This window comes from Cladosporium halotolerans (assembly GCF_011745625.1).
Source record: "Cladosporium halotolerans strain TM138-S3 chromosome Unknown Sca1, whole genome shotgun sequence".
NCBI classification, from domain to species: Eukaryota; Fungi; Ascomycota; class Dothideomycetes; order Cladosporiales; family Cladosporiaceae; genus Cladosporium; species Cladosporium halotolerans.
Window position 1 is genome coordinate 282,883 of NW_027191452.1, and position 19,718 is coordinate 302,600.

General features: G+C 53.0%; 10 protein-coding genes across 10 annotated transcripts; 8 read left to right on the forward strand and 2 right to left on the reverse strand.

Moving 5' to 3' along the window:
- Window positions 1–180: 180 nt before the first annotated feature.
- Window positions 181–906, forward strand: WHR41_00106 (uncharacterized protein; the record flags this gene model as incomplete). Its single annotated transcript, XM_069368712.1, has 1 exon — window positions 181–906. The coding sequence occupies one exon, from the start codon at window positions 181–183 to the stop codon at window positions 904–906; it is 726 nt and encodes a 241-aa protein (XP_069234277.1).
- A 207-nt stretch (window positions 907–1,113) lies between these two features.
- Window positions 1,114–3,422, forward strand: WHR41_00107 (uncharacterized protein; the record flags this gene model as incomplete). Its single annotated transcript, XM_069368713.1, has 2 exons — window positions 1,114–1,186; window positions 1,243–3,422. The coding sequence occupies 2 exons, from the start codon at window positions 1,114–1,116 to the stop codon at window positions 2,295–2,297; spliced, it is 1,128 nt and encodes a 375-aa protein (XP_069234276.1). The 3' UTR covers window positions 2,298–3,422.
- A 616-nt stretch (window positions 3,423–4,038) lies between these two features.
- On the forward strand, window positions 4,039–4,602 carry WHR41_00108 (uncharacterized protein; the record flags this gene model as incomplete). Its single annotated transcript, XM_069368714.1, has 1 exon — window positions 4,039–4,602. The coding sequence occupies one exon, from the start codon at window positions 4,039–4,041 to the stop codon at window positions 4,600–4,602; it is 564 nt and encodes a 187-aa protein (XP_069234275.1).
- Window positions 4,603–4,883: 281 nt separating this feature from the next.
- Window positions 4,884–6,688, forward strand: WHR41_00109 (uncharacterized protein; the record flags this gene model as incomplete). The annotated part of the gene is made up of 3 exons (XM_069368715.1): window positions 4,884–5,448; window positions 5,511–5,770; window positions 5,870–6,688. The coding sequence occupies 3 exons, from the start codon at window positions 4,884–4,886 to the stop codon at window positions 6,686–6,688; spliced, it is 1,644 nt and encodes a 547-aa protein (XP_069234274.1).
- Window positions 6,689–6,831: 143 nt separating this feature from the next.
- Window positions 6,832–8,298, reverse strand: WHR41_00110 (uncharacterized protein). Its single transcript, XM_069368716.1, has 3 exons — window positions 8,184–8,298; window positions 8,012–8,125; window positions 6,832–7,952 (listed from the first exon to the last, which is right to left on the reverse strand). Exons 1-3 carry the CDS (start codon window positions 8,190–8,192, stop codon window positions 6,930–6,932), a joined length of 1,146 nt encoding a protein of 381 aa, XP_069234030.1. The 5' UTR covers window positions 8,193–8,298; the 3' UTR covers window positions 6,832–6,929.
- Window positions 8,299–10,051: 1,753 nt separating this feature from the next.
- WHR41_00111 (uncharacterized protein) lies at window positions 10,052–11,345 on the forward strand (the record flags this gene model as incomplete). Its single annotated transcript, XM_069368717.1, has 2 exons — window positions 10,052–10,205; window positions 10,255–11,345. The coding sequence occupies 2 exons, from the start codon at window positions 10,052–10,054 to the stop codon at window positions 11,343–11,345; spliced, it is 1,245 nt and encodes a 414-aa protein (XP_069234031.1).
- Window positions 11,346–11,994: 649 nt separating this feature from the next.
- Window positions 11,995–13,820, forward strand: WHR41_00112 (uncharacterized protein). Its single transcript, XM_069368718.1, has 4 exons — window positions 11,995–12,461; window positions 12,515–12,529; window positions 12,614–12,756; window positions 12,807–13,820. Exons 1-4 carry the CDS (start codon window positions 12,035–12,037, stop codon window positions 13,758–13,760), a joined length of 1,539 nt encoding a protein of 512 aa, XP_069234032.1. The 5' UTR covers window positions 11,995–12,034; the 3' UTR covers window positions 13,761–13,820.
- A 500-nt stretch (window positions 13,821–14,320) lies between these two features.
- Window positions 14,321–14,602, reverse strand: WHR41_00113 (uncharacterized protein; the record flags this gene model as incomplete). Its single annotated transcript, XM_069368719.1, has 1 exon — window positions 14,321–14,602. One exon carries the CDS (start codon window positions 14,600–14,602, stop codon window positions 14,321–14,323), a length of 282 nt encoding a protein of 93 aa, XP_069234033.1.
- A 642-nt stretch (window positions 14,603–15,244) lies between these two features.
- WHR41_00114 (uncharacterized protein) lies at window positions 15,245–16,357 on the forward strand (the record flags this gene model as incomplete). Its single annotated transcript, XM_069368720.1, has 2 exons — window positions 15,245–15,283; window positions 15,335–16,357. The coding sequence occupies 2 exons, from the start codon at window positions 15,245–15,247 to the stop codon at window positions 16,355–16,357; spliced, it is 1,062 nt and encodes a 353-aa protein (XP_069234026.1).
- A 585-nt stretch (window positions 16,358–16,942) lies between these two features.
- WHR41_00115 (uncharacterized protein) lies at window positions 16,943–19,507 on the forward strand (the record flags this gene model as incomplete). The annotated part of the gene is made up of 1 exon (XM_069368721.1): window positions 16,943–19,507. The coding sequence occupies one exon, from the start codon at window positions 16,943–16,945 to the stop codon at window positions 19,505–19,507; it is 2,565 nt and encodes an 854-aa protein (XP_069234027.1).
- Between the last annotated feature and the right edge of the window lie 211 nt (window positions 19,508–19,718).

Sequence of the window (19,718 nt, forward strand, 5' to 3'; positions counted from 1 at the left end):
CTGTCTGTCGCAGAAAAGTTCAAAAGTTCAAGACGAAGCGAGGCAAAGCGGGAATTTTCCGCACGGCGAGGCTCAGATTGGCTTCCGTTGCTTCTGCGGGGAGAGCTGCACGCTGCACGCGATGCGTGCCCTCGTGCTTCCTCGCATTCATTACCCACCATCGATGCCACGGTAGCAAACATGTATGGTTCCCAGCAGCTGGCCTATGCGCCAACACCGTACAGCTACACGCCGTCCAGCAATCTGGCTGCGACCATCAACCTGGACCAGGAGGTCAAGCTAGCTGACAACGCCACTGAGAGGGAGTTGTACGAGTCGCTGGCAGAGATATACAGCATCATCGTTACGCTGGATGCCCTGGAGAAGGCCTACCTTCGTGATTCAATCCAAGAATCAGAATATACTGAAACATGCGATCGACTCTTGCGCCAGTACAAGAGCAATCTTGCCGACGACAACGTGGCTGCTGCCTTCGGCGATCTGGAGCGCTTCAAACTGGAATGGGGACTTGAAGCGCCCAAAGCCACTGAGCGTCTACGAATTGGCCTTCCTGCAACCGTCGAGACCGCTCCTGCGCAGCAACAGCGCCCGACAAGCCAGCAACCCAATAACAACGCGGCCGCTACACACATCGTCTCGGCCTCTGAAAGCTTCATCACTCTACTCGATGCAATCAAACTCAACATGCTGTCGAAAGAGACACTGCACCCTATCTTGGTTGATACAATTCAGGCTGTTAACAAGGTCACCGATCGCGATTTTGAGAACAAAGCAAAGATCATACAATGGCTAATCACGTTAAATCAAATGCGTGTGGCGGAAGAGCTAAGCCCGGAGCAGGCTCGCGAGCTGCAATTCGACATGCAACTCGCGTATGATGGTTTCAAAAGCACCTTGCAATCATGATCTTCAAGTCCTCACGCCAGCTTTGATAACCATTGGAAGCTGGTTTGAGAATGGCATCCAACCTCGGCGTTTGGTGACCGCGGAGATATCTCGGATTTCGGCTGTTGAAGTGGGATTTTTGTCGCTCGCCGAATGGAAATCTAAGACTACTATCTTCGCACGCTCCAATTCTCCAGTGCAACGCGGGGTCTGCTCAAGCGTGTAACCATGGAGAAGTTCCGAACAAATCTGAAAGCCAGTGACCTTGGGTTGCAAGATGAGGAAGAGGGCCCTCTCGACGGTATTTATGGCCTGCTCAACGCGCGCGTTCTGGTGTGCTGACCGATAGATCTCCAGTGCTTGACCTGCCTCAACTGTACACAAGACCACCCGCTCCCGTACTACTATCCACCCTCGCCGATCTCAGCTCTCAACCATCCTCATGGGAAAGTACACCTAGATCACGCAGCGGTATCTCAACGCCTCTGAAACGGAAACGTAAGATCAGGAATGAAGGCGTGCCGCAATACTTGACAAAGATCATATCAAGTCCTCTTGCATGGATCGAGGATGATGGTGAGAAAGAGCTGGTATGGGAAGCAGCCTCGCAGCGTCTGAGCGAACGAAGTGGAAGGACAGCAATGGGCGCTATCACTCGGTCGTTCGCTATTCCCCTATTGCCGGAGACAGAAGTGCACCAAGCTGTCGGCGTCGTGAACGCTGAGCAAGAGCTAGCCCCGGACGCGGATGACATTGTCGAGCTTACGCTGTATGAGCCGGCGCTGACCGCAGACAACTTGGGCTTAAAGACATGGGCGTCATCCTACCTCCTGGCGAAGCAACTCTCCGCCCTTCAACAGTACATCCCAAATTTACCCCAAGATGCTGCGATCCTAGAACTGGGCGCGGGAACTGGTCTTGTGGGCATGGCTGCTGGCTTCGTCTTCCAGAGAAATGTCATTTTGACTGATTTGCCCGAGATTGTCCCTAACTTGGAGAAGAACGTCCGCTCAAACGCAAGCGTTGTATCTTCTCACGGAGGCACACTGTCGACAGCCAAGCTGGATTGGACCAAGCCGGATGATTTCGAAGCAGATGTTTATGCTGGATCGCCTAATTCTTTCCCTCTCATCCTCGCGGCGGACCCGATTTACTCCCCGGAGCACCCTAAGCTGCTAGTGAATGCCATTGAGTACCATTTGCGTACAGATGTGGCTGCTAGGGTGGTGATTGAGACGCCCTTACGCGATGCCTATGCCCCGGAGAGAAAAGATCTAAGAGATAGACTCAGTTCCATTGGCTTGCAGATTATCGAAGAGGGTGAGGAAATAGGATACGATGACTGGTCTTCTGGTCAGGGCGAAGAGCTTGCTGAAGTAAGATGTTGGTGGAGTGTTTGGGGCCGTCTTTGATATCTCAGATTTGATGAAACGGTCTTCCAAGCCTAATCATCATGGGGATCAACTTTATCAATTGACGCCTAGGAGCTTTCTGTTTGGACAAACACGTACAGGTGGCATGAAACGTCTCAGTTTGGAGACCGCTGCCATCACTACGTATGACCATCGGAGTTCAAGAACCTAGACGATCGAAATACCGGCCACTCAACGACGCACCTGCTTAAATTGCTGCTTCGAAGTGAATTAGAAGACGTGCTTGGCATGTGATCTGAACGATCCGTGATCGTCGCCCTACCGCTGCCCCGGCATCATTGCTACTAAGAGGCATATTCACATGCTTTCGAACGGTAGGTACTGGTAGCGATCTGGCCAATGACAGCATGCAATAATTCAAATATTACTGCTACCTTCGGTCACCGAGGCGGACGTCCCTTTGCAAGTCTACAGCCACAAATTAGTACACTTGTAAGCTCGCACCCTCAGCAACAACAGCATGGTCAACCATCTTACTACACTTTTACCGGTCGCTAAGAGAATCAGCATGTTGTTCTGTGACAAAGCCTCGATCTGGTCTGATGAGGCTGCGGCAGTCCTGCGGCAATTTTCAAGCCAGCAACACGGTGCAGAATTCACCGACCCATTCTTGGCCTCAGGCACGGATGGCATTCTTGCTTTCATTGCTCTTCTTGACACTGCTATCCAAGACAGAGTGACCGGCTGGAATCTTGAAAATGCAAAGACCGCTCTGCATGTCAAGGAAGTTTCGACATCCCAGGCCGATTTCGACTTCTTCTCGCATGTTGATCCTGGCTTACGCGAACACCTACGCCAGTCATACGATCGACACAAACGAAATGGATGTGGATGCGATATTGAGGAGGGTTTGATACCGCAAGTCAGCGTTTCACCACAAGCAGCGACGCAAGAACCCCTCAATCCTCCAAAACATGTGACTGTAAAGCCAGTGAAAGAATCGAGAAGGCAGAGGAAGCGGAGAGAAAAGATCGAGTGTATGGATAAAGACAATGCCGTAATGGAAGAGGTGAACGTAATGTTCACGCCAACATTGGGTCCTAGCGAAACAGAGAGCGAGTCAGAATGACAGGAATGTAATAAACAAGATCTTTTGGCTACATGTGCATCGAAGACGATGCTTGCACGTGATTGGGCGAAACCCAACATTACCGGCACATCTTGCTTCACCGAGGTGTACTAGGGTCAATCTGTCCCGCCACATGCTGCTCAGCTGGTCAGGAGATCTCTCCCTTTGTGTCACCGCCACAATACTGAGGTAACCCAACTAATTCATGCAGACAAAGGAATCGGGCAAGTCGAAGCTTTTCGTCTGTTGCAACGGGACACCGCCTGGACGTTATCAAGCATTCTTATGGTACGATTCAAGCATTTGGCATTGCCAAAATGGAGCCAAGACGATGTTGTGGCCAAATGTCAGGTCATCTGTGATACATTGGGTGGATTGAGCCCCATGCAGAGTCTTGAGAAAAAAGACGCTTTCCCGATGTGATCCTTGGCACCTCAATCCTACGACAACAGCTGACGATTATCTTCACCGGTGTGCGGCTTGTGTAATATTTCTGTTTATCAATGGAGGGTGACTTCGGTAGGCCTTCAGCTTCCGATGGCGGAAACTATAGATCTTCGATGGATACAAATCCCCTCGTGCCTCGTCTGGCTTTTTACTTGTTCCGCACCCGTCAAAACTTTGCTCACCGAGGACTTACAACTTTCCACCATGAAGCTCTTCGCTATCGTCAGTCTCCTCGCTTGCATTGGCCTCGCATTTGCCGCTCCAGTGGAAGCAGAAGAACCAGTCGAAGAGACAGAGGCAGAGCTAAAGGCTTCGCCAAAGATCCCCGGTTATGACCAGAGGCAGTCCAACAATGCCTGGGCTATCATCAAACAGATCAAGAAAGAGAAATTCGGCGCTAACGACCTGACTGCCTGCAAAATTGCCTTTGCGACCGCCATCACCGAATCGAACATCTACATCTATGCCAACAACAAGGTACCCGCGTCGCTGAAATACCCGTACGACAAGAAGGGTTCGGACCATGACAGCGTTGGAATCTTCCAACAACGTGCAAAATACTACCCCGTCGCGCAGGCAATGGACCCTGCGAAATCAGCGCACTTGTTCTTCATAAAGATGAAGAATGTCAAGAACTGGAAGAAAGCAAAAACCGCCAAGCAGATCGGAGTTATTGCACAGAAGGTGCAGGTGTCTGCTTTCCCTGATCGCTATGCGAAGCATGTCGGCGAGGCCGCGAAGATCTGCAAGGCGGGCAAAATCACGTAAAGGCGTTGGCGAGCGCCAAATCTGTCTGACAAGATGACGACGATTACGGCAGTCGCGAGAATCGCCAATGCCGTGTGTTTTGCGGCACCGAGACTGTCATTACAGGAGGAAGCACCCACTGTTGGCCATTTTGGATGCTTGCCAATGTGTTCTGAGGATGTCGGTAGCCTTACCAGATGTGCGTTTCCTTAGTGACTTCAATCAATGTGCCCCCCACCGGCCAAAGTATTTCTCCCACAACCCGTCTCTGTGAGTACCAAGAACGACACGTCGGCTCCGAGATGGCTTCCCTCTGGAGCACGTGGAATGGCTACAACCTCAGGACCCACCCCGGTCGAGGTAGGCGAGCACTGCAACGGCATCGGAAGGCTATAGGTCAAAGCTGGAGGCAAATCATCACCGATCACCCCAACGATTACGAACAAGTCAGGGTCGAAATTTGCAATGCCATCCGTCAAGTCACGGCTCTCGAAAAGGAGATTGGCAAGACGCAACATCTCCTGAGGGTGTTAGAACGGAGAAAAGAGGATGAAGGGGTTCACATGAAAGCCGAGCCGTACGAGGCACTGGCTGTGTTGCAGTTGAGACTTTCAGCAGCCGTGACCGAGCTGTCCGAAGTCGAGCGCCGGGTTGGACCAACTGCCGATCATATCCGACGATACGACGAGGAACGCGTGCAGAATATTGCAGCTGACATTCGCGCGACCTATACGCTCATTTCGATTGCTCGCACGGCTGAAGAAGTTAACGCTGATGGCAGAGACCAGCGGCGAAAAGACTGGCAAAGTCACATGCAAGTAGACGTACGGCCAGGTGGAAGGAATGTCCACAAGATCGTCGGTCAAGGTGAGTGCATCTACAAGTAGTGCTAGTTCTTGCTATCATGAGCTCATCCCCGTCCTATTTAGGGAGCACATCGACTGCCGGTCTCTGGCTCTGTGGTGACCACAACAACACGATTGTGGATCGCTTCGTCGTGAAAGACGTGTGGTTTACTGAGCGGCCCGAGCAGTGGACAAGAGCAAGATGGTGGGTGGGAGATGTTAATGACATCCTTCGCAGAGTTCCGAGAGAAGCTCATATCATGACACGTCTCAATGAGGCATGGTCAGAGAACATCTTACAAATGAGAAGCTGGGTGATCCGGCAACATCAGTTGATGTACAGGGTAAGTGCACGTTTCCCGTAGTATTTGAGTCCTGTGATGCGGACAAATCCTCTACAAATCGGCCAAGAACATGGAGACTAAACAGCTGATTTTGCGCAGATGTTCCTTGAGTATTGCTCCCATGGTGATACCATTTCACTCCTGTGGCATAGCATGGAAGCAAATTGGCGGACTCGACCTCTCAACAACAGCTGGGTTCCTGAACCAGCAATTTGGCATATTTTCGGGTCACTGGTCAAAGCAGGCCTGGTGATGGAGCAGGGAGGGATCAACCACCGCCGACAACGCTGGACACCCATCACGCATCTGGACATCAAGCCCGACAATATCTTCATTGGGGATTATCCGCCTCAACGCGATGGATCCAACTACTTCTCCATGTACCCGACGTTCAAGCTCGCAGACTTTGGCACAGTTTTCGATGCATTCCGAAACTATCCGCTAGACCAAAACTTGGATGTGGGAACCCCTGGATATTTGGCACCAGAGCAACTCTCCAGGTACTATGGACAAACGCGTCCGATACTAAATGAGAAGACGAACGTCTGGGGAGTTGGCATCACCATCATGGCTCTGATGAACCTTGACATCAACGCTGGGGAGCTCGATTTCAGGGGAGCAGCAATTAGTGACACCCACCCGAGTCTGGTGCCAAAGTTCAATGCGCACGCTCAATCGCGGTACAGCGAGGATCTTCGGGAGCTTGTCACCTGGTGCTTGCAGTATCGTCAGTACCACCGGCCTACGTTCGCCCGCCTGAGGACCAAAATCCATCAAAGCACTGGAATTGTCCCAGGCCGCACAGATCTTGCGCAGGGCGCTCGGTATGGCACGCTGAACCAGTTGCCCGCAGGTTTGACGCTACTCCCGGGCCTGGAGACCAGCAATTACACGTTGGGGTTGGCAATGCCAGCATGATTGCCTCGACCCAGCCTGGGCTTTGGTGGATTGTCCTGCTTTTATTTCTCTTGTTGATACTACTCTTGTCAATTTTTTCTTGTAGTTCACCAAGTTTGTTCAATAGTTGCATGTATCATGAGAATCTAGCGTCAAGTGACCTACCAGGGATTGGATAAATCTTCTTGATCCAATTGAAGTGTGACCTTGTGGAGCATTCGTGGTTGAGACGACGTAGTCATATATTGCCATCAAGACGTACTCATAGCTTCATTCTCATCTCCATGTCCCGCCACCTCCCCTCCCTGAGTGGATCGAGCTTCCTTAACTCTGCCAGCCATCCTGCCAGCTCCTTCGTTGTGACCATTTTGTTGCCTGCCTCAATGTCGAGATAAAGTCGAGAATACTCGAGTAAAGCCTGGTAAATGTACTTGCAGTCTTCTGCTCCCTCGAGCATATCCTTAATACTTTCGATCTCTTGCTCCAAGTATCCCAATCTATCTGCGTTCGTGATTGGAGATAAAACAGCAGTAGATCGTGCATAGTTAGCTGAATTGAGAGGCGAACTGCGATCCAGAGTTGACATTAGGTATTGGTGATACGACCATAAGCTTTGGTCGTAAGGATCGGTATACAGTGCCGTAGTGATGAGTTCGAATTCGCCGTCGAATAGCTTCTTTCGAGCCTCAGCGTCAGAGTCGCGCTCCTCAAGCAACCGAGGAATCAACTGGCTGCGATTGTGCCAGGCCGAGAAGTTCGACAAGTTGCTCTGGATCATCTTGGTTGTGTACTCAAACTCCGCCTCTACCATGCTCTTTCCGCCCAGCCTTTCCAATTCTCTAACTATTTTGCGCCTGTAGTCCCACGCGTGGAAGTTTCGGCTGTCAAGGGCCAGCATCTTGCTATCCAGCGCCAATTCGCCCTGCCAAAGCTGCAGGGCCGTTTTGGTGGGAAGGTGTTGAGTCGCAGTCGCTAGTAACCACGAGCGGTGATTCCAAATCCAGTAGCACTTGGGAAATTGCTTTATGAGTGGTATGAGGAATTGAAGGTCTTCCTTGACCAGCATAGCGATCTCTTGCTGCGCGAGGGTCATGGTGGCCTGCTGCCCGTCCGCACCTTCAGGCTGGCTTTCGCTGACAGCATTGTTTCCTGACTTGAGCTCTTTGTGGAAGACATCGAGGAGGAGTATGCGGCGGTAGTTCCATATCGTGTAGTATTCGGGATTTTGCTGGAGGAGGGAGGAGATCTGCTGGAAGGTGGTGTTTGCGAAGTCGCCGACTCTGATCTTGAGGACGCCTATTAGCCTACCCTTACTACTTGAAGCTTCGCGTCAGAGCGACTTACCTTCTCACCCACCTCTTTTTCAAGCGACCGATACTGCTCGATGCGCTTGCGCTCTTTGTCTTTGGCGGCCTCGCTCTTGTCCACCGCCGCACTTGAGACGCGGGGAACGCCGTGCTGGGCATCGTCAACCTCACATTTCTACGTGGTAACGCAGTCTGCGAGTCTCACTTACGCTTGCCATAGTTGTTGCGGGTAGATTCGCGAGATTGGTAGCGAAATGACGCAGTTTCGCTGTTTTGTCGGTCAAAGTCCGAGGCGCGGCGCTTTTGATCACTGGAGGCACCTGATCCAACTTGTCGAATGGTGTGGTGGGTGGTCAGTCGCACCCCTCGGCGTTGAGGGAAACGAGTTGGACAAATATGTTCTCAAACACTTTTTGCGACATTGGAGACGCCACTCAAGACACTGTGACTGAACGTGATGCTACAATTACTGCGGACTTCAGTAGGGTTACAGATGCATACTGACCGATTGCTTCCTCCAGCGGCGAAAAACATCGTGGACGCTATTTGGGCTGCCATCCGCACCTGCTGCGCGAGTGCTTGGATCTTAGGTACCTATGTGGGTGATCGCACGCTCTTTATGACTTGACGGCTGCGACAGCACAACCCTGTACGCGAGATTCGCCCCAAGAGTTGGGAAACGGCAAGAAGCTGCGATGTTTGAGGAAGAAGTCACAGCCCGCAACATCCTGCCATGATGCGGCTGCTCTCCGTGAACACGAGCACCTACTACCTGTGGCATTCAAGGTAAAGTAGGTAAGGCAAATTGTCATTTCTACACCCACAGACCGTCGTGGGTAGTTCTTCAATTGGCTCACACACTCCGTATGATCATCAATCGTATCACCGACATCCGCTATTGCGGCCCAAGTACCGACAGTAAGCAGAAGCTCTTGAAAGTTGATATCGTGTACTCACTATTTGTCGACAGATGCAAAATGACCCAACACCTGTCCCAAGGAGGCGCCCATCATGGCTCCACCGCCTCTTTCGCCATCTTCGTCCCAAAAGGCAACCTATCATTGAATGCGTTATCGACTTTGACACTCCGTGCTGGGAATGCCACCAGCAGGCAGCTCTCGCAGCTGGACAGCCATGGCCCCCCGCCGTGTGGCCTCCAGGCGGCTCCGCGACGATCGGTGACCCTCCCATCGAAATGCCTGTCGTCCATAATCACAATTACTACGGAGACATCCAGTGGCGGCCAAGCCCCGGCACTCCCCGGCGTAGAAGACTGGCGCAAGACCCGAACCTTGCGGAAGACACCGTGTCTCTCGTCGACATCCCGGTTGAGGAAGAGTACAGAGTCCAAGACAGAAGCCCAACGAGGAAGGCATTATTGTCAACCTATGGCCACCACACCGAGCGACGATTACGATACATTCCGTTCCCAGTTCGAGCATCCAGTGTGCGAAGAGTTGGGAGTATCGCGACAAGACCACAGCCGGAGTCCTCTCTGGGAGAGCCTACCAAGAGATCTGACGGCACCGTACGAAGGGACTTTGCACGATTCGGCTCCGAAACTTCTATCAACACCGTATGAACTACTCCCGCAAGTAGACGGAAGCCAAGAAAAAGTCCCGAGTCCGAGTCACCATCACTGGCCAGATAGATTCATACGAGACACCCCAACCAAGGAAGCTTTCTTGCTAGCCAATAACAGCGCTGACGGAGCCGATCCGTTCGCGTCGAATGGCACTCGAACCATCAGGATGGCGCAAAAGTATACGACTTTACGCTCAGTCAGCCATCCTACAGTTTGGACTGTCGGTGGCGCAGCAGTGACCGAGGGCGTGGCTTCGACCAGCAATGGAAGAGGCCGGCGCGTCACCAGTGGCAGTAGCGCACCGCACTACGCTGCTGAATTTCTGAGGGCACGATCTCCCACAGAGGAAACATTGACACATGGTCGAAGACTTGCCGTTGCCATGGACATCAATCGGACAGGACCGGTGGTATCCCCGCCTTCATCTCCTCGGTCACCGCCAGCCCTAGATTGCGGAGAAGCCTGGCAGCATGTCACCTGGAAAAATGATCGATGGGAGCGTCCGGCCGGGAAGACTCCAGCGAGGCTGAAATCATCGGCTGTGAAGAAGACGACGATTCCGTACAAGGTGCTCGACGCACCGGCGCTTCGAGACGATTTCTACTGTTCTTTGCTCGCCTACTCCAAAACCCTGCAATGCCTTGCAGTAGGCCTCGGCATTCACGTGTACTTGTAGTCTGAACATCGTGATCCAGTTCAAGCGAAGATTCCGGATTCACTTGCCGGGCCGCGAGGCAGCTCTTTCGTCACTTCCATATCTTTCAGTTCTAACACTGGTGGAGCGGCGATTCTTGCAATCGGGCGTGCAGATGGCAAGATCACACTTTGGAGCCCGCTGGAGCCAACCCCACGGTTCAATAGCGAGCAGCCTGCCGCAGTGTCGCATGTTTGCTTCCGACCCACGACCTACCGGCGCCGGTCGATTCGTGAAGCGACCGCGTTTGTCGAAACGGAAGAGCTTTTGGTAGGCGATGAGGCCGGCAATGTCTACCTCTACTCAGTGGAATGGCCCAACCAGGACCAGCGAGATTTATTCGATTGGCATGGTATCATGACTCTCATCGCTCGACTGAGCTGCCATACGCAACAAATCTGTGGCATTTCTTGGAGCCCTGATGGGGAGTTCTTCGCAACCGGTGGCAACGACAACAACCTCTTTCTTTTCGAAACAAAGAAAGTCTTGCGACGCTTCCGCAAGCTCGGCTCAGAAGACAACACCCGCATCCGTGTTCGCAATGACACTACGGTTGACCTAGCCGGGCAGGGTGAGGCTGCTGCGATCTTGCCTGGGCGAGAGAAGCACAAGTTCACGCTCAACGCGGCCTGCAAAGCAATTGCTTTTGCTCCTTGGCAACCGTCTCTCATTGCAGCCGGTGGCGGAAGCAATGATCGCTGCATCCACTTCTTTCATGCACTGTCCGGCGCTAGGCTAGCAACCATTGATTGCTATGCTCAAGTCACCAGCCTCGTGTTCAATCCGCGTAAACGCGAGATCGCAGCGACATTCGGCTTCGCTCAACCCGATCATCCATATCGTGTCGCCGTCTTCGCGTGGCCAAGCTGTCGTATGGTAGCAGGCATACCATGGTGGGGAGAGGAGCGTGCCTTGTACGCCATTGAATATCCTAGTCTTGGGGGCAGTCTCGTTGTCGCAACAAGCGATGCGAGTATAAAGTTCCACGAAGTGTGGTCTGGCACAGATGGTGGTCAAGAAGCAGGAGGTATCTTTGGGAGCCCCATTCTCGATGATGAACTGATGGCTGAGCGGATTGAGACGATCAGATGAACTCTTGATCTTGACGGGACCTTCATACCTGAGCTTTGCTGCGTTTGAGCCGCTTGTACAGTATCCTTTTGCCTAATCGTATCAATCCGTATTTTCATCGATAGTTTTCTTGCCTCATATGCAATGTCCTGACTACTCCTTTACTCAGGCAACCACAGTCAGTCAATCTGTGAACAATAATGACGATAGCTTCTACATTGTGCAAGTCATATGCGCCACCTCTACCAAGTTCACGGTGATGATTCGAAGCTCGCAACGACATTTTTTCACATCGGCACCATCGAAACATACACGACGGATGTGCCTTCTGTGTTTGTGGTTAGCGAACTGTGAAGCTTGAGCTTATAACGGACGTTCGCAGGGTGCTCGGTCCAGGGCCACAGCGAGCCCTCAAAGGCTCCACATCTCCAGATTCTCCCACGAATTAACAGAATCGGCTCCACCAAGGCCACCCCAGAGGCACTCCAGCACTTCGTGAAGGTTTCCGGTTAAATCGCTGACTCGACGCACCTAAGCGAAGCCATGAAGCTGCAGCTGCAGCTGTCGAGGTCTTTAGTGTTTACGCATGATGTCGTGCCTCGGCCTTAGCTGTTGGCAACATTTGAACACATGTTCTCGTTGTTCGCTTTCTTTCTTCCTGTAGTTCAACAAAGAAGTTTAGTGACGCTCAGTAATTACGCAAGTCCAACATGACGACCTTCACTAAGATCGAGGAAAGCGAGCAAGCCACCATCCAAGTCTTCCCTTCTCACAAGCTCAGCAAGATCAACGACAATGTCTACGGCGGCTTTACTGAGCACATGGGACGATGCGTTTACGGCGGGCTTTATGACCCCGAGAACCCTAACAAGGACCTGATTGACAAGAATGGTTTCAGAAAAGATGTCATTGATTCTTTCAAAGAGCTCAATGTTCCAGTGGTGCGCTACCCTGGAGGCAACTTTGTCGCTACCTACCACTGGATCGACGGTGTTGGACCGAAGGACCAACGTCCCAAGAGGCCGGAGCTTGCTTGGAGAGCAAGGGCGGAAAGCAATCAGTTCGGGACGGACGAGTTCATGAAGTGGTGCGAGATTGTTGGCACTGAGCCTTATTTGGCTTTGAACTTTGGCACTGGTATGTATATCTGTGGCTTTTCTCTGGGAAATCATCATATTGACCATCAGCAGGCACCCTCGACGAAGGTACGCTCGGCTTGTCGTAATGAAATGAAGACATCCCCCTCAATCAACTTGAACTCCTAATCAGATGTGCTGACCGCAAAACAGCTCTTGCGTGGCTCGAATACTGCAACTCGACAAGAGACACATATTACGCCAACCTTCGCCGCAAGAATGGAAGGGAAGAGCCTTACAATGTGAAGTACTGGGCTCTCGGCAACGAGACATGGGGTCCATGGCAGGTTGAGATGGTATGCCAATCCGGTCTCCAGCTGCTGCAATATATTCTAACCAAAGGCAGATGACCAAGGAAGATTACGGGAAGAAGGCATACCAGTGGGCGAAGGCACTCAAGCTCCTGGATCCTACAATCAAGTTGATCCTCTGCGGCGAGACCGGTCACTCCGAATGGGACTTCCACACCTTGAAGGAGTGCATCCGCTATGATCTGCACGGTCTCGGTGGTGACATGACCGCTAGCTTGATCGACATGCACAGCATTCACGTCTACACAGCCTCCGACGACCCGGTCAAGAACGCGATAGCGCCTCGCTCTGCTGAGCGCGCAATTGAGATTTGCGCGGGTCTCATCGACCTCGCTCGTATCCAGAACAAGGTACCCAATTCGGTTCCGAGGCAAACGATCTGCTTCGACGAATGGAATGTCTGGGATCCGAAGCGCGCCCCCGGCGAGGACGGCGCGGAAGAGACGTACACCCTCTCAGACGCCTTGGCTGTGGCTATTTGGCTCAATGTATTTGTCCGCCAGAGCAAGTACATCGGCATGGCAAACATTGCGCAGAGCGTGAACGTGATTGCACCTTTGATGACCACTCAGAAGGGAGTGATCAAGCAGACAATCTGGTGGCCGCTTTTGCTGTTCTGCAAGTACATGCGCGGACACACCATCGCAACGCATGTCAGCAGCGCCGCTTACGAGGGCGAAACAGAGCCTTCGTGGATCCGATCGGCAATCGACACACCGTGGTTGGATGTATCTGCTGCTGTTGGCGACGATGGCGTCGTGAGCATGGTTGTTGTCAATGCACATAAGACCAATGCTCAGAAGGTCGACGTTTTTGGAACGAAGCCTTCGAGCGGCAGAGTCCAAGTCTACTCGATTACCGGTGACTCTTGGGACGTAACCAATATGGCAGGAACTCAAACTGTTGGAATCAAGGAGTCACAGTGGGATGGAAACGGAAGCTACGAGTTCCCCAACTTCAGTATCACGATGCTGAGATGGACGCCTTAGCTTGATGTCGTTCAAAGGCCATTTAGATAGATCGATAAATATTACAAGGATTCCTCGCGAGGTCTAGTGTACCAGATCCGAAGTGATTTGTCCCGTGCTATTCAGACATACCGACTCGTGAGGCCACTCTGATCCGATGCATACGATGAAATGCGCCCATGATCGCCCGAGGCGTATGATAGATATCGTCGTTGTCAGTACCTCATGATCGAAGTCCCACGCGAGATTCGCGGCTCGGGGCGATCACAAAACACTGCGGTGTATGTGTGGGATCAGATGGGCACTGATCGGATCGTCCCGCCAATATCGTTACTGTGAGAGACGAGAGAAGCTTCCAAAAGCCTGTCTCGACAATTCGAGCAGATGTATTGTATATGCGAGGCGGGCCCGTGAATGCCACGATCGCCTCGCTGCGCAGTCTTTGTCTCGGCCCTCAAAATTCCAGTCGCCGGGCTGCGGTGGCTCTGGTAGGAGTGCAGGCCAACTAGTGGCCTGAAATGAAACACAAAATTGCCCAGAACCGTATGCAGAGGCATTTCCAGTCACATCCGATTGCCTCATCAACCATCGGCCTCCGGATCTTCCTCTCCGTACATTTCTTCTTCCCTCTCCTCGTTCTTGCTTCGCTTGCCCTCAACACCCTTAGCGTCCTCTTCCATCTTCTGCGTCAGGAAAGCATTGATCTCGCTTTGCAGCTCTGTGCTCTTAGAACGCAGGGCGCTCAGGTATGCCGTCTTGTCCGAAACATTGTTCACCGAAGCCGAAGGCAAGCTGTGAGAGAAGGCGTGGGTGCTTGAAGGCGATGAGTAAGCAGCGGTTAGCTGCCTGTTTTGCGAGGACATTGTGAGAGCCGATCTGGTGCTTGAGGCTAGGACTGACGCTGCTGGGCGTTTGCGTACCTTATGTGAGTAAAAGCGTGTTGGTGGAGATGGTTGCTTGTCGGCTAACTTGCCATCCAATGGATGAAGCACAGTATAACTACCACGATAGTCTTCTTGACATGCTCAACTCACCAAGCATTTCGATTTCCATCAGATGAATAGGATGAATGGACGCCGATTAAAAATCTGGGCCCGCCATAACATCCAATAGTCTACTTGCGCTGCCGGTCTTTGCCTTAAGCCCGCAATATGCGATCAAGCCACCAGAGCTGGGGCTGCATCTGTAGGAAGTATTTGCTGGCTAGGTAAGGATGGAGTTCATTGACCGATAACTCCGTCAACACTGTACCTGCGCTCTCAAATGCACATGGCGGGGCGTCTCGGCTGCAGTATGTGATCAATGATGAGATTGGATAGTTCCATTACCGCCTAAATTATTGCATGGCAAGAGCGTCTAGCTACGGCGGAGATGGATGCTAAGTCCGTAGACCAAACACGGAGAGTGCAAATGTCGTCTACTTAAGTGGCTAGAACTGGCCTTATTTCTCCAAGCGACAGCTCTGGCACCCACGAAGTCTCGGCGTTTCGATCTGACCAGTCAACATGACCAGCCTGCTTCCAAGCACCATGAGAGCCGTCGTTGTTCGTTAGACGGATCAGCCTCCTACTGTGGAAGAAGTCCCAGTACCCCAGCCTTTCCACGGTTCTGCGATCGTACAAGTCCTAGCTGCGAATGTGATCAGCTACATTAGGGACATATACAATGGAAAACGCAACTACCCATTCCCTACACCTCTGATTGCTGGTACTTCAGCTATCGGACGGGTTGTAGCAGTGGGCCCAGATTCCGTCAAATTGAAGCCTGGTGATCTGGTTTTCATCGATTGCACGATCCGGGCCCGCGACAGCGACGATATTTTCCTGGCGGCCATTTCCCAAGGCTTTGGTGAGGGATCCGCGAAGCTCATGAGAGATATATGGCGGGACTGGACATACGCCGAGTATTGCCGAACTCCACTCGAATCACTGACGGTGCTGGAAGAGGAGCGCCTAACCAAAGACCTCGGGTACAGTCTCGGCCAGCTGATGTATTGCTCAACGCTGCTCGTACCGTACGGTGGGCTGCGCGACATCAATCTCCAAGCTGGTGAGACAGTCATCGTGGCACCTGCCACAGGGCCGTTTGGCGGAGCGGCCGTCCTCGTCGCATTAGCTATGGGTGCCAAAGTCGTCGCCATGGGACGCAACACTGAATCTCTCGCCCGGATCAGCGCGTGCGTGTCCCAGCCTGAGCGCCTCAGGACCGTTCCGATTACTAACGACACGGAGGCCGATCTTGAATCCCTCAAGGAGGCCTGCGGGAGTGAGGCTGATGCCTACTTTGACATTGGTCCGCGCGAGGCGGTCACGTCGACTCATTTCAAGTCGGCAATTCTGGCGCTGAGGCAAGCCGGCCGTGTCAGTCTCATGGGCGGCTACCTTCACGACGTTCCCAGTCCGCACTTCCCGATTGTGCGCAAGAACAACCGACTGCAAGGTAAATGGATGTACGAGAGAAGCGAGGTTCGGGATTTCTTTAAGCTGGTGAACGCTGGACTGCTCGACTTGAGCGTATGTGAGGTGACTGGGGAGTTTGGGCTCGAGGAATTCAAGGAAGCTTGTGATGTGGCAGCCGAGCGCGCAGGGTTCGCGAAGACTGTTGTCATCAGGCCGTGAGACAAGGTTGATCATCAGGATGATGCTGTCCTGTGGTGACGATGATGATAGGGAATCTCCTCTCTTGGGATGTTTTTATTAGATCCTCTTCAAATTTCCAATTGTGCAAGATCTGCTGCATTCTTGGTTCAAGAAATCCATGTCATACGGTACCTTGCCGTCTGAGCTCGTGTATATCCTAATACTTACAACCCCGACAGCCAGGGGTTGGAAATATGGGCTTGTGTTCAGGGTGGAGGTTGCTTAGCATGGTGCTTGGGTGTTGTGGGGACAGGGCGGGATCGGCCGGCAAACATGCGGGAGTGGCTGAGCCGTTCCAGATCCCCGGGACGCGGACGTCCCTCATAAGCCAGGCATGCCAGGCTGACTGGCGTCACTCCATCTCCAAGCCGTCCCATCCCATAGCAACCGGCATGTCATATACCACATCCTACGGCCGACATTGATGGCGGAGCATACTTATTACAGATGCGAGTGCCGCTAGCAGGACCGTGAGGGGCACCACGCAGCACGTCGCCTCCGCGTGCGCTGATACCTAAGCTTGCTATTTGGCCTTCACTGCGCACACCGTGACACAGTCGCACCATGGACGACCGGCTCCCACCGCTGCGCCCGCCGCCTCGGCCGCGCTCACCCACAGGCTCGAGGTCGCAATCCGCGTCCTCGCAACGCAGCGATTCTTCGCTTTCTCTGGTATCCACCGATTCTGGCCAGCCCAGCACAACGTCTTCAATCAGATTTCGCCCTCAACCTCAACCTACTCTATCTCCTGCCGGTACCAGACCTTCGACCGCAGGCGGACCGACGCCATCGCAAAGCACCTCGAATTTGCAGAATTTTTCAAGGCCGGCTTTGCGGACTTCTGTCGATGGGTCTATGAGGATGCCGTCACCAAGCATGCCGAGCAACCCCTTCGGCCATCGCGCGCGCCAGCATAGCCAAGGCTTCTTTGAGCCCTCGCTCCCGCATGCTACCAGCAATAACGCTGGCCTCAGTGCATCCACCATCGCTGCGCAAGCAGCCATGCACAACATATCACCGCCACCTCACTTGGGCCAGGATCGCAAGCGCTCTCACCCTGGTCTGGCCTCCATCAACACTGCTGGCGCCAATGAGGGTAGACGACCTAGTGGTTCAGGTAGCCCACAGCTGCTGTCGACACATGGCCTTGCCTACAGCAACGGGACCGTGGGCGGATCGCGGCTTGCCGCAACCAATGCCGCAAATGCTGCCTTTCCCAACGGTAGAAGCCCACTGCCATCACCAGGCATCCCACCGCCACCTCCGCAGCACAGCAATCTCCCTCCAGTACCGCAATTGGAAAAGGAACCCAAGGGCAAAAGCTCAAAAATGAAGTTGTTCTCCAAGCCAAAGAACATTACGCTCTCCAAGGAAAAAGAAAGCAAGGTTGCTTCAGGAGCTCAATCACCCAGCAAATCTGCTATAGGAGCACATGTACTGCGAAATGGCTTCGCAAACGCATCTACCAGCAGTCTAGTGGATCCTGGGTCAAGTGGCAGCTCTTTGTACGCAAGCGCTAACGCTTCCACTTCCACTCTTGTACCTTCTACATCAGAAAAGGAGAAAGAGAAGCATCGTCACAACTTCCTATCGCGAGGGAAACACAAGTTGAACGAGCATGCAACGCTTCCGCTGTCATCTGCAAACTCAAATTCTCAGCCCACAAACCCGGACAGACCGCAGCCCTTATACTCGTTTACCCCGGACTCTCCAGGCGCAGGTTCTTTCTCAAAATCAATGTCAGGACTCGATCTCAGGCACGGCGGGCGCGCACTCCGTGAGAAAAAAAGAGAAGAGAAAGCGGCAGCGGCGGCCAAACTTGACTTAACACCAATCGTTTCAAATACTTCAGCGGGTGATAAAAACGAGTTCCTGGGACCGAGCAGCTATGAGACCCCTTTCGGCCCACCGTCAGGGGTGCAGAACTTCTTTTCGCTGAACCACGACCCTGCGCTATCCGCGCAGACCCTGGGCAATGTCGGCGCGTCTATGGGCCTTCCTGGAATCGGACCAGATGATGCTTGGCCACTGCTGAAAGCGCGCTTACTGAACCTCTTCTCGGGCGAGGCTCTGCTCCGGCCTATAGAAGAACTGAATGTGCTCGTGTCTGTGCACATTTTAAGGTGCATTCAGCGGAAGGCGCCCTCGATTGTCATCGAAGATCTACACGAGCTACTGCAGACTGGGTTCAAAAGTCTGGGGCAGACGCTGCGCAGCATCCCTGACGACAAATTGATCACTAAACTCGTTGAGATGTGGGTCACCGTTTACACCTCCATCCTACCTTTCTTGCAAGCAGTCTTCCTGCCATTGGACCTCGAATTCAAAGGGCGAGGCGCTTGCATGAGCACTCGTGAGGCCGAGGAGTTTTGGAACGCAGTGCCCGAGAGCTGGAAACCTGACGACAGGCCATCTTCCGCGGGCGGATCTGGCAGTACGTACAACATGGGCGAAGATCTGGATGTGCGTCGTATTACTCTCATAACGTTTCGAGACACGGTGATCTTACCGAAGCACGAGCCCTTGATGGCTATTTTCAGCCGCCTTTCGCTCGACAACATTGGTGCAGCAGCGCCATCTCCCGACCCCAACAAAGGCCGAGATCACGCTCGTTCAGATCCGGCGGCGCCAGGAGCCGAGCGACCAGGGACAGCAGGCAGTTTGAGCCCCAACATGAGTAGCTTCAACTCCCAAGGCTCTACACTTCTCGACGCAGCAAGCAACTCATCGGGCGGCGGCGCAACGAGTTTCGCAGGTCGGAGCCGTGCAACGTCGAACACGTCTGCAGGCAGCTTTGGCACCAGCTTACCGCATCTCAACAGCCCCATGCCGGCTTTGACTCCAACGATCGGTGTCTCGGGCGTTTCGGCAACATCTGCGCCCTTCCCGGCCGCTCCGGTCATCCAAGACCCGGCCAAAGTCACAGATACCGTGGCGCGCATGTTGCAGTGCCTTTACGTCCTTGCATCATGTCAGACTGGCGACGTTGGCCAAGGCGTTGTGGAGAGGCTTACTGGCGCATTGAAGTACAATTGGCTAGGCCGTGGCCGCACTGGAAGAGATAGGAGAGGTTGGGTTGGGATGAAGAATCCGGGCAGTAGTGGGAGAATAGGCTTGGTTGGAGCCTGAGGTGATTTCGCGTTTGGGGTTATTCGGATTTTCATTGGGGGTTCGGATTTCGAATTTTGAAAGAGACAATGAGACTACGACTGACTCTACTGGTGAGTTTGGCGTTGCGGTACGGATTGGCGTTACTGGCGGAAGGATTTGGATGGAGCTGGCCTTTAATGCCCTAATTCGCTGGATGGCTTTGGGAGAGATATACCAGGAGTCTTATGCC